This window comes from Hemitrygon akajei, chromosome 9 (genome assembly GCF_048418815.1).
Source record: "Hemitrygon akajei chromosome 9, sHemAka1.3, whole genome shotgun sequence".
Taxonomy (NCBI): Eukaryota; Metazoa; Chordata; class Chondrichthyes; order Myliobatiformes; family Dasyatidae; genus Hemitrygon; species Hemitrygon akajei.
In genome coordinates this window covers 109,690,623-109,704,414 of record NC_133132.1, presented here as the reverse complement: position 1 = coordinate 109,704,414, position 13,792 = coordinate 109,690,623, and the positions used below count along the sequence as shown (strand labels likewise).

The following is a 13,792-nucleotide window of genomic DNA, read 5'->3' as shown; positions in this document are numbered from 1 at the left end:
CTATGTAGATGTGCTCAATGGTGGGGAGGTCTTTACTGATGATGGACTGGGCATTATCCAGTACTTGTAGGATTTTCTGTTCAAGGGCATTGGTGTTTCCATACCAGACTGTGGTGCAGCCAGTGAATATACTCTCCACCACTCATCTATAGGAGATTGTCAATGTTTTAAATGTTGTGCTGAATCTTTGCCAACTCTTAAGGAAGTGGAGGTGCTGCTGTGCTTTCTTTGAAATTGCACTTAGGTGCTGGGCCCAGGACAAGTTCCTGAAATTGTAACACTGAGGAATTTAAAGTTGCTGACCCTCTCCACTTCTGATCCTCTGATGAGGACTGTCAGTAATCAGCTCCTTGGTAGTGCTGACATTGAGTAAGAGGTTGTTGTGGTGCTATCACTCAGCCAGATTTTCAATCTCCGTCCCATGTGCTGATTCGTCACCATCTTTGATTTGGTCTACAACAGTGGTGTCATCAGCAAACTTGAAAATGGATGGCTCACATCTCCCCACCTCCGTCCAAGGTATGTGTGGTAATCCATGTATATAGGTTGTAACTGGGTTATCTGTCTGGACACGCCTGGACACGTCCCTCTGCTGACTGCTCCTGTGGCTCCTCCCACAGACCCCTGAATAAAGGCGATTGTGTCACTGCTCCTCCCACAGTCCAGGACAGACATACAGCATGGACGTGCATCCATTTTACTGTTAATAAAAGCCTTTCAGTATTTACTCTACTTCCAGTCTTTTGGAGTAATTGATAGTGCATCAATATGGAGGCTAGTTTCATGCAATGAACAAGCTGTTAGTCATCAACCTCGTGGATCGATGTAAGTCTTGTTCTGTCAGACGTTATTTTGGAGTTAGTTGTAGTGGTATTGTTTTATATTAGGTTTTAAGAATATGGTGTAACATAGTCGGTTGCTAATAAAAAGATTCAGAATCAGATTCACTTATTTATCATGTGTACATACAGTGAGATTCACTGTTTGTGGTAAAAACTAACGCACCCTAAGGATGTGCTGGGGAGCAGTCCATAAGTGTTCCTACACACTCTGGCACCAACATAACATGCCCACAATGTTCAGCAGAACATCACAGAACACAACCAGCAACAAAACAACAAAAGTGATATAAGCCCCTTCCCTTCCCCCTACCCACCCAAACTGTACTCCAACCTCCAGCTTCCAGTGGACTTGTGGATTCACAGACATTAAGCCTTTAACTTCCCTAGTGGATTAGCAGAGTCTGAGCCACAGACTTACAACACTCTAACTGTGATCAGCTCAAACCTTCAACATCGTGTGTACATTACCACAGAAAAATGTTTGTCAGGTTCAGATTGAAGAGGAGTGCAGTAGTGATAGGTTTATGCCTGGAGTGGAAATCTGCTATTAAATTCTTATTTCTTTGACACTTTGGAAACTTACAGCATTTTCTCAGCACTGGCTTTTCTTGTCTGTTCCAGAATTTAAATCTGATTGTGAGCCAAGACTGGACGGCAGGTCTCCAGAAACTTATATATAAAAAGGAAGAAGAAATTAGAGCTGCAGATCGCTGCAGAATTCAGCTTCAGTTGCCTGGAAAACCTGACAAGTTGGTATTTCACTGATTTATTGTCTCATATTGGGCAGATTAGAGTTTCTTTGCTTTTCAGATGTTTCTTTTGGCAATGCCACCTCATTAATTTGTAATAGATTCTTTTAAGGTTGGTCCGTAAATAATCTTTGTATCATTTTCCTTCAAATGTATATGTTGAATGTTGTCAACCTTTCGAAGACATACTGGTTAAAATTTGTATTTGTTTGGGTGAGGGTATTTCAGAATAGCCGTTGGTACTGGGTGCTCGCCTTCTGAAAGGGTCGGAGAGAGTGTTATTTTTACTTCCTATTTCTCGAGCTAGTTCATCAACTGTGTTCTTTACAAAGATCACGTGTACCCTTTGAGGTTTATAGAAGATATGGAGCAAAGCAGCAGGACAAAAAAGGGTTGTTGAAATGGGTCTGGCCTTCTTTAAAGATTTTATAGATGTACAGCTCGGTAACAGGCCCTTCCAGCCCAATCAGCCTGTGCTGCCTAATTACACCCACTACTTAACCTACTAATCTATACATCTTTGGATTGGGGAAATACAAACTCCTTACAGACTGCAGCGTGAATGGAACAACCACTAGGCACTCTAGCCAGTTTTAGGTACTGGAGGGAAGCTGATGTTGTTCATGTTTTCAAGAAGGGAGGTCGGGATAAGCCAGGAAACTACAGGCTGGTGAGCCTTACATCAGTTATGGGGGAACTATTGGAAAGCTTTCTTCGTGATAGAATTCATAATCATGGCAAGGATTGAGTGGGAGAATCAGTATGGTTTTGTGCGTGGGAAATCCTGCCCCATAAGTTTGATTAAGTCTTTTGAGGAGGTATTGAAGGCAAGGCAGTAGAGGTGGTATAATCTGGACTTTTGACAAGGTCCCACCTGTGTGTGTGGTCCAAAATTAAGTCACTCAGGATCCATCATGTGTTGATAAACTAGATCTAAAACCGGTGTGGTGGTAGGTGACAGGAGAGTAGTGGGTGGATTGTTTCCAGACTGGAAGTGTGTAACCAATGGTGTATGCCAGGTATTGGTGCATGGACAATTGTTATTTATCATCTATATACTATAATTGCTTGGTTGAGAACATCTATGTCTGATTAGTATGTTTACAGATGACATGAAGGCTGGTGAAACTGTAGATAGTGAGGATGGTTCCTAAACATATAGAAGGACATAGTTCTATCAGAAAGTTGGGAAGAGCTGTGGCCAGTTGAATTTAATCCAGATCAGTGTTTGATGTACATGTACAGTAAACGGCAGGGGCCTTAGAAATGTTGATATTCAAAGGGGCCTCAAGGTACAAGTTCATAAATCCCTGAAGATGTGGCACAAAGTTCAAAGTAAATTTATTATCAAGATACATATCTGTCACCATATACAACCCTGCAATTCATTTTTGTGTGGACATTCAGAACAAAGGAGTGTGGCACAACACTTTACAGTACCAGTGACCCGGGTTCAGTTCTAGTCATTGCCTGAAAGGAGTTCGTAATTTCTCCCCGTGACCACATGGGTTTCCTCCAGGTGCTCCAGTTTCCTTCCACAGTCCAAAGACGAATCCTGCTGGTAGGTTAATTGATCATTGCAAATTGTCCTGTGATTAGGCTCGGATTGAAAAATTGGGGGAATTGCTGGGCATCATGGCTTGAAGGACAGAAGAGCATATTCTGCGCTGTATCTCAATAAAACAGAAAAAGTAAGTACAACAGAAATAAAAGAATCAGTGAAAGACCACACCCAACAAGACAGACAAATAAGCAAAGCAAAGTGCAGAAGACAACAAAATGCAAATACAAAAAGAAAAATTAAAATAAAGTAACAATAAGGGAATAAGCAATAACTATCAAGGACATGAGATGAGTTCAGTGATGGGGTGAGTGAAGTTATCCCCTCTGGTTCAAGATTTTAATGGTTGAGGGATATTAACTGTTGTTGAACTTGGTGTTGTGGGTCATGAGACTCCTGTACCTCCTTCCTGATGGTATCGGCAAGAATGAGCATGGCCTGGAAGGTGGGGGTCCTTGATGATGGATGCTGCTTTCCTGTGACAGCACTCCATGTAGATGTGCTCAGTGGTGGGGAGGACTTGACCCGTGATGGAGTGGGCTATATCCACTACTTTTTGTAGGCTTTTCTGTTCAAGGGCATTGGTGTTTCTTTACCAGCCACTTGATATACTCTCCACTGAACGTGAAGTCTCTCAAAGTTTTAGATGACATGCTGAATCCTTGCAAACTTCTAAGGAAGTAGAGGTGCTGCCTTGCTTTCTTGGTAATAGCACTTATGTGCATGCTAGACCAAGGACAGATCCTCTGAAATGATAACACTGAGGAATATAAAGTTGCTGACTCTCTCCACCTCTGATCCTCCGATGAGGACTGGTTCATGCATCTCTGGTTTCCTTCTCCTCGAGTCAATAACCAGCTCCTTGGTCTTGCTGACATTAAGTGAGAAGTTGTTGTTGTGGCACCACTCAGTCAGATTTTCCGTCTCCCTCTTACAGGATATGCTCATTTGTCACCACCTTTGATCCGGCCAATGACAATAAACTTAAATATGGTATTTGAACAGGACATTGGTCCAGCCACATCTGAAGTATAATGTGCAGTTCTGGTCGCCACACTATGGAAAAGATATGATAGGGCTAGGGAGAAGGTGCAGGAGAGGTTCAGCAGAATGTTGTCTGCTCTGGAGAGCTTTAGTATCAAGCATTCATTGGACAGGCTGGGATTGTTCTTGCTGGGACATAAGAGGCTTAGGGGTGACCTCAGATTTTATAAAATCACAAGAGGCATAGATGGGGTACATAGTCACAGAGTTTTTCCATGGATAGGGAGGTTTAACTAACACTAGAGTTTGTTGGTTTGAAGTAAAAAGGGAAAGACTAAAAGGGGATTTGAGAGACAATTTCTTCACCCAGAGTGGTCAGCGTATGGAATGGGCTGCCAGAGGAAGAAGTTGAAGCAGGCACAATAACAGCATTTAAACATCATTTGGACAGGAATGCATTCAGGAAAGGTCTGGAGGAATGGTGGGCCAAATGCACGCTTAAGGGGTTAATATGGATAGACATCTTGGTCAAAATTTGAAGTTCAAAGTATATCTATTATCGAAGTACATATAAGTCAGTATATTGGGGTCCTCCATTGGTTGAGGTCTACCATAGATGTTAAAACATAGAAAACCTACAGCACAATACAGGCCCTTTGGTCCCCAATGCTGTACTGAACATGTACTTTAGAAATGACCTAGTGTTACCCATAGCCCTTTATTTTTCTAAGGTTGATATACCTATCCAGGAGTCTCTTAAAAGACCCTTTTGTATTTGCCTCCACCACTGTCGCTGGCAGCCCATTCCACGCACTCACTACTCTCTGCATAAAAAAAACTTACCCAGGACATCTCCTCTGTACCTACTTCCAAGCACCTTAAAATTGTACCCTTTCGTGCTAGCCATTTAAGCCCTGTGAAAAACCCTCTGACTATCCACATGATCAATGCCTCTCATCATCTTATACACCTCTATCAGTTCACCTCTCATCCTCCATCACTCCAAGGAAAAAAGGGCAAGTTCACTCAACCTGTTCTCATATGGCATGCTCCCAATCCAGGCAACACCCTTGTCCATCTCCTCTGCATCATTTCTATAGTTTCCACCACTCTTTGCTTTCTGTGGGCAGGCCAATTCTGGATCCACAAAGCAATGACCCCTTGGATCCCATGCCTCCTTACTTTTTCAATAAGCCTTGCATAGGATACTTTATCAAATGCCTTGCTGAAATTCATATACACTACATCTACTGCTCTATCTTCATCAATGTGTTTAGTCACATCCTCAAAAAATTCAGTCAGGTTCGTAAGGCACAACCTGCCTTTGACAAAGCCATGGTGACTATTCCTAATCATATTATGCCTCTCCAGATGTTCATAAATCCTGCCTCTCGGGATCTTCTCCATCAGCTTACCAACCACTGAAATAAGATTGGGCTATCTCTACTCCCTTTCTTGAATGAGGGAACAACATCCGCAACCCTCCGATCCTCCGGAACCTCTCCCATCTCCATTGATGATGCAAAGATCATTGCCAGAGGCTCAACAATCTCCTCCCTCGCTCCCCACAGTTGCCTGGGGTATATGTTGTCTAGTCCTGGTGACGTATACAACTTGATGCTTTCCAAAAGCTCCAGCACATCCTCTTTCTTTATGTCTATATGCTCAAGCTTTTCAGTCCACCGTAATTCATCCCTACAACTGCCAAGGTCCTTTTCCATAGTGAATACTGAAGCAAAGTATTGAATAAGTACTCTGATATATCCTCCAGTTCCATACACACTTTTCCACTGTCACACTTGATTGGTCCTGTTCTTTCACATCTTATCCTCTTGCTCTTCACATACTTGTAGAATGCCTTGGGGTTTTCCTTAATCCTGCTCGCCAAGGACTTCTCATTTCCCCTTCTGCTTCTCCTAATCCCATTCTTAAGCTTCTTCCTGCTAGCCTTATAATTTTCTAGACCTCTATCTAATTACCTAGTTTTTTGAACCTTTCATAAGCTACTTTTCTTAACTAGATTTTCAACAGCCTTTTTACACCAGGGTTCCTGTATCCTATCATTTTTTTCCTGTCTCATTGGAACAAACCCATGCAGAACACCAGACAAATATCCCTGAACATTTGCCACATTCCTGCCTTATATTTTCCAGAGAACATCTGTTCCCAATTTATACTTCCAAGTTCCTGCCTGATAGCTTCATATTTCACCTTACTCCAGTTAAACGCTTTCCTAACTAGTCTGTTCCTATCCCTCTCCAATGCTATGGTAAAGGAGATAGAACTGTGATCACTATCTCCAAAATGCTCTCCCACTGAGAGATCTGATGCCTGACCTATTGCATCTCTATGTTAGGACGGTCTTGCAAGCCAGGCCAGTACGATATGGAGAGCAAACTGTTGCCCATGCAGCAGACTCCCCCTCTCCATGCAGCTGATGAATCCAAAGGAATGGCAGAGACGAATACCGTTTGGCACCAGTAGCGTTGCAGGAGTTGCTAATCAGCTTTGAACTCAACATAGGACTGCCTGAGGGAGACCAGCTCCAGAATTTTCTTCAGGGTATGCTCCTGAAGCCTTCAGTATGAGTGGATATAGCTGCAAGGCAATGGAGGTTTGAGATTAGAATTTTCCTTTTCCTAAATAAATTGCCAACCATGGCTGATGAGCCCCATCTGCCGGAAGTGACTAATTATAAGGTGCCAGTAACCCAGTCTTACCCCTTTTCCTGGCAGTAGAAATGGTTCCACCAGGTAAGCTACACATGAAGGCCAGGAGCTGGACGTGGTTGTCAAGAGGTCATTGGAGACACACACCTTTGGGTGCATTTCAAAGGTAGTAGGAGCTTATCCCCACTACCTCCCCCTTCTCCAGCCATGACAATCTTAAGGAACCAATCTACCCTGAGATTCATTTTCTTGCAGGCATTCACATTGGAACAAAGAAGTACAGTAGAATCAATGAAAAACTATGCATAAACAAGGACTGACAAGCAACCAATGTACAAAAGTCAAACTGTGCAAATAAAAAAAAACACTAGTAATAATAATAAAAAATAAGAAAATAAATCATATTGAGAACATGAGTTATAGAGCCCTTGAAAGCGAGTGTTTCTCAGTTCATTGTTGTAGTGAGTAAAGTTATCATGCTGGTTCAGGAGCCTGGTGATTGTAGGATAATAACTGCTCCTGAACCTGGTGGCTCCTGTACTTTCTTCCCGATGGTAGAAGTGAGCATGGCCTGGATAATGAGGGTTGCTGCTTTCTTGTGGCAGCACTCTTTGTGGATATGCTCTTTGGTGAGTTGGCCAGCAGGGCAAGTTGGGACGAATGGCTTGTTTCTGTGTTGTATATCTTGGTGACTCTCTTTGTGACTCAGATATATGTGAAGTTTATTTTCTCTTTCCATCGTAAGTGAGAAAATCATCATTTTACTTTATCTTTACTTTATCGTAAGTGAGGAAATCCAGCGCCATCGGCTGGGAGCCCTGGGGCACAAATCCTGTGAAGCTTTAAACTCTTCAAAGGCGATGTATGTTTATTTTGAACCTCATTCCTTATTTCTGTTATACTGCATGAGAATGAGCGAGCTCTGGCAGAGTCTGTTAACAGCACAAAACATTCAGTGAAGTGATTAGGCTAAAGGATTAACAATGCTTAAAGGACTTGAAGACGTCACATGATCCAGGTCAAAGTCTGATATTGATTTATTAAATCTTCACTTTGAATGTTTGGTCTCTATTAAAAAGAAACCTTACACATTACAATCCATGGAGGCCAGGTGTTTGAAAGCATTTGCGTGCTAAATTGTGCATGTTCTGCATGGCAGTTCTCACCGGTCATTTAAAAAGAAAAGGAAAAAATTGGGAATCTATCTACCCCAAATCATAATAAAATCAAAGCGCCCAGCTTGCAGGAGGCTGCATTAGCTCAGTTTTCAAAGATGTAAGCACTTTCATGGAACCCACCTCTAAGGTACTTAACCAGTTGGACATCATGTGCAAATGATGTCTGGGACTCATGAAATGCTGGAGGAACAGAGTAGGTCATACGGCATCAAAGGAGAGGAATAATAGCCGATGTCTCACGCCAAGGCCCTTCATCAGGACTGGAAAAGAGGCACCAGCCAGAATCAAAAGGTTGGGGAAGGGGGATGCTGGCAGGTGTTGGGTTACATCAGGTGAGTGGGGGGTAGAAGAGACAAGATGAAGTAAGAAGTTGGAAGTTAACAGGAGGAAGAAGTAAAAGGCTGAAGATGGAATCTGATAGAAGAGGACAGTAGACCATGGGAGAAAGGGAGGAGATGTGGGGGGGGGGCGAAAGAAAAGGGTTAAGGAGTATGGAAAAACAAGAGGGGTAAAGGAAAACAGGGGTGCAGTTACCAGAAGTTAGAAAAATTGATATTGATGTCATCTAGCTGGAGACTATGAGGCTGCCTCCTCTTCTGCCACATGAGGCCAGACACAAGGTGGTAAAGCAACACCTTAGTTCCTCCAGCATTTTGTGTGTGTTGCTCAATATTTCCAGCATCTGCAAGATCTCTAGTGGCTCAGGCAATGTCTGATGCATGTCTCAATGCTACAGCTGCCAATGCTACTGCTATAAATGTCCATAGTCAGTGTTCAACAGAGTTAAGTGATGAACAGATTTAAATGCCCAGATGTTATTTTACAGGTATGGGAAACTCTCATTCTTCACGGCAGTGTTCAACACATTCACTCCAGCAAATAAACTCTCCTGGACGAGCAGCTTACAGATGGCCAAACTGGCCCTTGGTAAGACCTGGCAATCTAATGCTAAGTGTTCATAGTGAACTCAGTGTCCCATTAGCAGAATGTCCCATTAAAAATACAAATGCTACTGTGCAAATGTCTTATGCACCCAGGTTTTTTTATATTGTTTCAGACAATATGGCCTCCGCAGAGCCCTGATCTCATCACCGTTGAGGCTGTCCGGGATGACCTGGAAAGATAGGAGTCCATTTTAGCATACAAAAGGTCCATTCAAGAGGCAATTAACAATGGGATTGAAGTTGCCCTTGAGTTTGGTTTTTGTATCATCTGCCCAATGGGAGAGGGGAGGGGGGAGAAAACTGAATGTCCCGGACGGGTGGGGTCATTGAGTTTGCTGGCTGCTTTACCGAGGAGTGAAAGGTGTGGACAGCTTCTGTTACAAATAGATTTCAGAAGGTGGGGAAATGGCAGTAGCCAGCTTTCTGTTTCATTCTGTCCTTTTTCACATTCCTGGAATAGCTGAAGAGAATCAGTTGGGCTGGCTGTGTGCGGAGGATGGCGGCAAGGAGGTCAAACGGCAGAAGCACCCGCTTCTCATCAGGCACATGCCTGTGACAATGTCAAAGCTTCAGGAGTTCAAGGTGAGCGATTAAAGTTCAGAGTGTTTGTTGTTTATCAGACTCTCCCCTTGTGAACCATCAATTTTATTTAATATATCAAAGATACCAGGCCTTGAGCACCACAGTTGCATAGTAATTAGCACAACAGTATTATAGCTCAGGGTGACGGAATTCAGACTTCATTTCCAATACCATCTGTAAGGAATTTGTACCTCCTCCCCGTGTTTCCTCCCACAATCCAAAGATATACCAGTTAGTAGGTTAATTGCTCATTGTAGATTGTCCTGTGATTAGCTAGAGTTAAATAGGTGGGTTACAGGCAGTGCAGCTCGTTAGGCTGGAAGGGTCTGGTCCAGCTGTACCTCTAAATATTTAAATGGAAAGTTAATGTTTCGAGTCACCAGAAACTCCCTGGAGGATATGTTCAGACCAAATGAAGGGTCTCGATTTAAAATGTTCACTGTTCCATTTCCTTTTACCAATGCTGCCTGACTCCTTGAGTTGTATGTTGCTCCAGATTCCAGTGTCTGCCGTCTCCTGTGCCTCCAGGACAGGTGTAGTGCCTGGTGGGTAGATCCAATAAATCCCAGTGGTCCATAATTCTCCCAAGCACAGGCCAAGGATGTCCCGCAGAGTGGAAAGGGACACACAAGCTTTAGGATATGATGTGCACTGTCACTGGGTGTTGGGCACTGCAGACATGTCAGTGAGAGAGGACAGGAATGGGCAAGACAGGAGTGCGAGGTGACTGGTGGACTGTAAGATGACAGAGAAAACCGTGTGTGATCTGAACTCAGTGGCCACTTCATAGGAGTGTACCTAATGAAGTGGCTGCAAGAGTGTAACCCAGTGGGGTCTTCTGCTGCTGTAGCCCATCCACTTCAAGGTTCGATGTGGTGTGTGTTCAGAGATGCTCTTCTGCACGCCATTATTTTAAAGTGTGGTTATTTGAGTTACTGCCTTCTTGTCAGCTTCAACCAATCTGGCCATTCACCTCTGACCTCCCTCATTAACAAGACATTTTTGCCCACAGAAGTGCCATTCATTGAATGTTTTTCATTTGATTTCACACTTTTCTCTCTAGAGGCTGTTGTGTGTGAAAATCCCAGGAGATCAGCAGTTTCTAAGATACTTAAACCATCCCATCAGGTACCAACAATCATTCCATGGTCAAAGTCACTTAGATCACATTTCTTCCCCATTCTGATGTTTGGTCTGAACAGCAACTGAACCTCTTGACCATGTCTGCATGTTAATATGCATTGAGTTGCTGCCATATAATTGACTAATTAGTTATTTGCATTAACAAGCAGGTGTACATGTGTATAAAATGGCCACTGAGTGTATGTATGTGTAATGGATAGGAGGCTGAAGGGATAGCAATGGGTGATGGGGAGCTAGAGACCCATTAGGGAAAGGTGACAGAACGGGATGGGCAGAGCAGGATCAGAAGGAGAGAGGATGGGGAGAAATGACGCACCAGAGGGGCTGGTTACCTGACATTGGAAACCCCAGTGTTCATCTTGTTGGATTGTAGACCGCTCCGAGGGAATTTGAGGTGTTGTTCCTCCGGTTTGCATTTGGCTTCACCCTGGCCACAGAGGAGGCTTAAGACAGACAGGTCAGCATGGGAGTGAATATTCCCTCACTGACCTGCCTTTCCTTGGGAAAGGACAAAGGAACTTGGCAGTACTCATGCAGGATTCCGTAAAGGTTAACTTGCAGATTGAGTTGGTGGTAAGGAAGGCAAATGCAATGTTAGCATTAATTTACAGAAGGACGAGAATGTAAGAGCTGAGGTTTTATAAGGCATTGATAAAACCACACTTGGAGCATAGTGAGCAGTGTTGGATGTGTTGGCATTGGAGAGGGTCCAAAGGGGGTTTATGAGAATGATCTAGAAGATCTAAAAGATTATATGGTTTGCAGGAGGGATATTAAGAATGAAATTAGGAGAGCCAGAAGGGGCCGTGAAGGATTAAGGAAAACCCCAAAGCACTCTGCAAGTATGTGAAGAGCAAGAGGATAAGACATGTGAGAATAGGACCAATCAAATGTGACAGTGTGTATGGAACCAGAGAAAATAGCGGTGGTACTTAATGAGTACTTTGCATCGGTATTCGCTACGGAAAAGGATCTTGGTAATTGTAGGGATGACTTACAGTGGACTGAAAAGCTTGAGCATATAGATATTAAGAAGGAGGATGTGCTGGAGCTTTTGGAAAGCATCAAGTTGGATAAGTCACTGGGACTGGACAAGATGTACCCCAGGCTACTGTGGGAGGCGAGGGAGGAAATTGCTGAGCCTCCAGCGATGATCTTTGCATCATCAATGGGGATGGGAGGGTAAGACTAGTGAGTCTTACTTCAGTGGTTGGTAAGCTGATGGAAAAGATCCTGAGTGACAGGATTTATGAACATTTGGAGAGGCATAAATTGATTAGAAATAGTCAGCATGGCTTTGTCAAAGGCAGGTCGTGCTTTACGAACCTGACTGAATTTTTTGAGGATGTGACTAAATACATTGATGGGGGTAGCGCAGTAGATGCAGTATATATGGATTTCAGCAAGGCATTTGAGAAGGTACCCCATGCAAGGCTTATTGAGAAAGTAAGGATGCATGGGATCCAAGGGGACATTGCTTTGTGAATCCAGAATTGGCTTGCCCACAGAAGGTAAAGAGTGGTTGTTAGATGGGTCATATTCTGCATGGAGGTCGGTGACCAGTGGTGTGCCTCAAGGATCTGTTCTGGGACCCCTTACTCTTCGTCATTTTTATAAATGACCTGTATGAGGAAGTGGAGGGATGGGTTAGTAAATTTGCTGGTGACCAAAAGGTTGGAGGTGCTGTGGATATTGTGGAGGGCTGTCAGAGGTTACAGCAGGGCATTGATAGGATGCAAAACTGAGCTGAGAAGTGGCAGATGGAGTTCAACCCAGATAAGTGTGAGGTGGTTCATTTTGGTAGGGCAAATATGACAGCAGAATATAGTATTAATAGTGAGACTCTTGGCAGCGTGGAGGATCAGAGGGATCTTGGGGTCCAAGTCCACAGGACACTCAAAGCTGCTGTGCAGGTTGACTCTGTGGTTAAGAAGGCATACGGTGCATTGGCCTTCATCAATCATGGGATTGAGTTTAGGAGCTGAGAGGTAATGTTGCAGCTATATAGGACCCTGGTCAGACCCCACTTGAAGTACTGTGCTTAATTCTGGTCACCTCCCTACAAGAAGGATGTGGAAACCATAGAAAAGGTGCAGAAAAGATTTACAAGGATGTTGCTTGGATTGGGGAGCACACCTTATGAGAATAGGTCGAGTGAACTCGGCCTTTTCTCCTTGGAGCGGTGGAGGACAAGAGGTGAACTGATAGAGGTGTATAAGATGATGAGAGGCATTGATCGTGTGGATAGTCAGAGGCTTTTCTCCAGGGCTGAAAGAGCTAGCACGAGAGCGCACAGTTTAAGGTGCTTGGAGGCAGGTACAGAGGAGATGTATTTTCGCAGAGAGTGGTGAGTCCGTGGAATGGGCTGCCAGCGACGGTGGTGCAGGCGGATGCAATAGGGTCTTTTAAGAGTCTCCTGGATAGGTACATGGAGCTTAGAAAAATATAGGGCTAAGGGTAACCCTAGGTAATTTCTGAGGTAAGCACATGTTCGGCACAGCTTTGTGGGCTGAAGGGCCTGTTTTGTGCTGCAGGTTTTCTTTGTTTTTTCTATGTTTTTTCTATGTTTTCTATGATCTCAAGGCTGAATGGGTTAACGTATGAGGTGTGTTTGATGGCTCTAGGCCTGTAATCACTCAAATTTAGGAGAATGAAGTGAGGGAATTCTCATTGAAACCAGCTGATCATTGCAAGGCCTAGATAGTGTGAATGTGGGGAGGATGCTTCCCATGGTAGGCATCTAGGACCAGATGGCAGAGCCTCAGGATAGAGGGACATCCATTTAGATGAGAAACTTATTTAGCCAGAGGGTAGTCACAATCTGTGGAATTCATTGTGACAGACATCTGTAGAGGCCAAGTCATTGGGTATAGTTAAAGTGAGCTTGATCGGTTCTCGATCAGGGCAACAAAGGTCACAGTAAGAAGACAGGAGAATGGGATTTAGAGGGATAATAAATCAGTCATGATGGAATGGCAGAACAGACTGGGTAGCTGAATGACCTAATTCTGCTCCAGTGTCTCATTGTCTTATGGAACCCAGGACCTAAGTGTTCATCTTGCACCCAAAAAGGCTGGATAAAGACAACATTAGTCCACCATCGTTGATGTTTCTACCTGCACTGCATTAGTATAATGCCA

At 43.7% G+C, this 13,792-nt stretch overlaps 1 protein-coding gene across 3 annotated transcripts in view; it reads left to right on the top strand.

The window, feature by feature from the left end:
* Window positions 1-13,792, top strand: part of arhgef10 (Rho guanine nucleotide exchange factor (GEF) 10) — a 204,024-nt gene that overhangs the window by 148,816 nt on the left and 41,416 nt on the right. For 2 of the 3 annotated variants that reach the window (XM_073056767.1, XM_073056766.1), the window contains exons 20-23: window positions 1,464-1,591; window positions 7,593-7,667; window positions 8,810-8,910; window positions 9,388-9,509. In XM_073056767.1, coding sequence (XP_072912868.1) covers window positions 1,464-1,591; window positions 7,593-7,667; window positions 8,810-8,910; window positions 9,388-9,509 — 426 coding nt within the window. The remainder of the gene's footprint in view (window positions 1-1,463; window positions 1,592-7,592; window positions 7,668-8,809; window positions 8,911-9,387; window positions 9,510-13,792) is intronic. The other variant, XM_073056768.1, reaches the window with a different exon arrangement.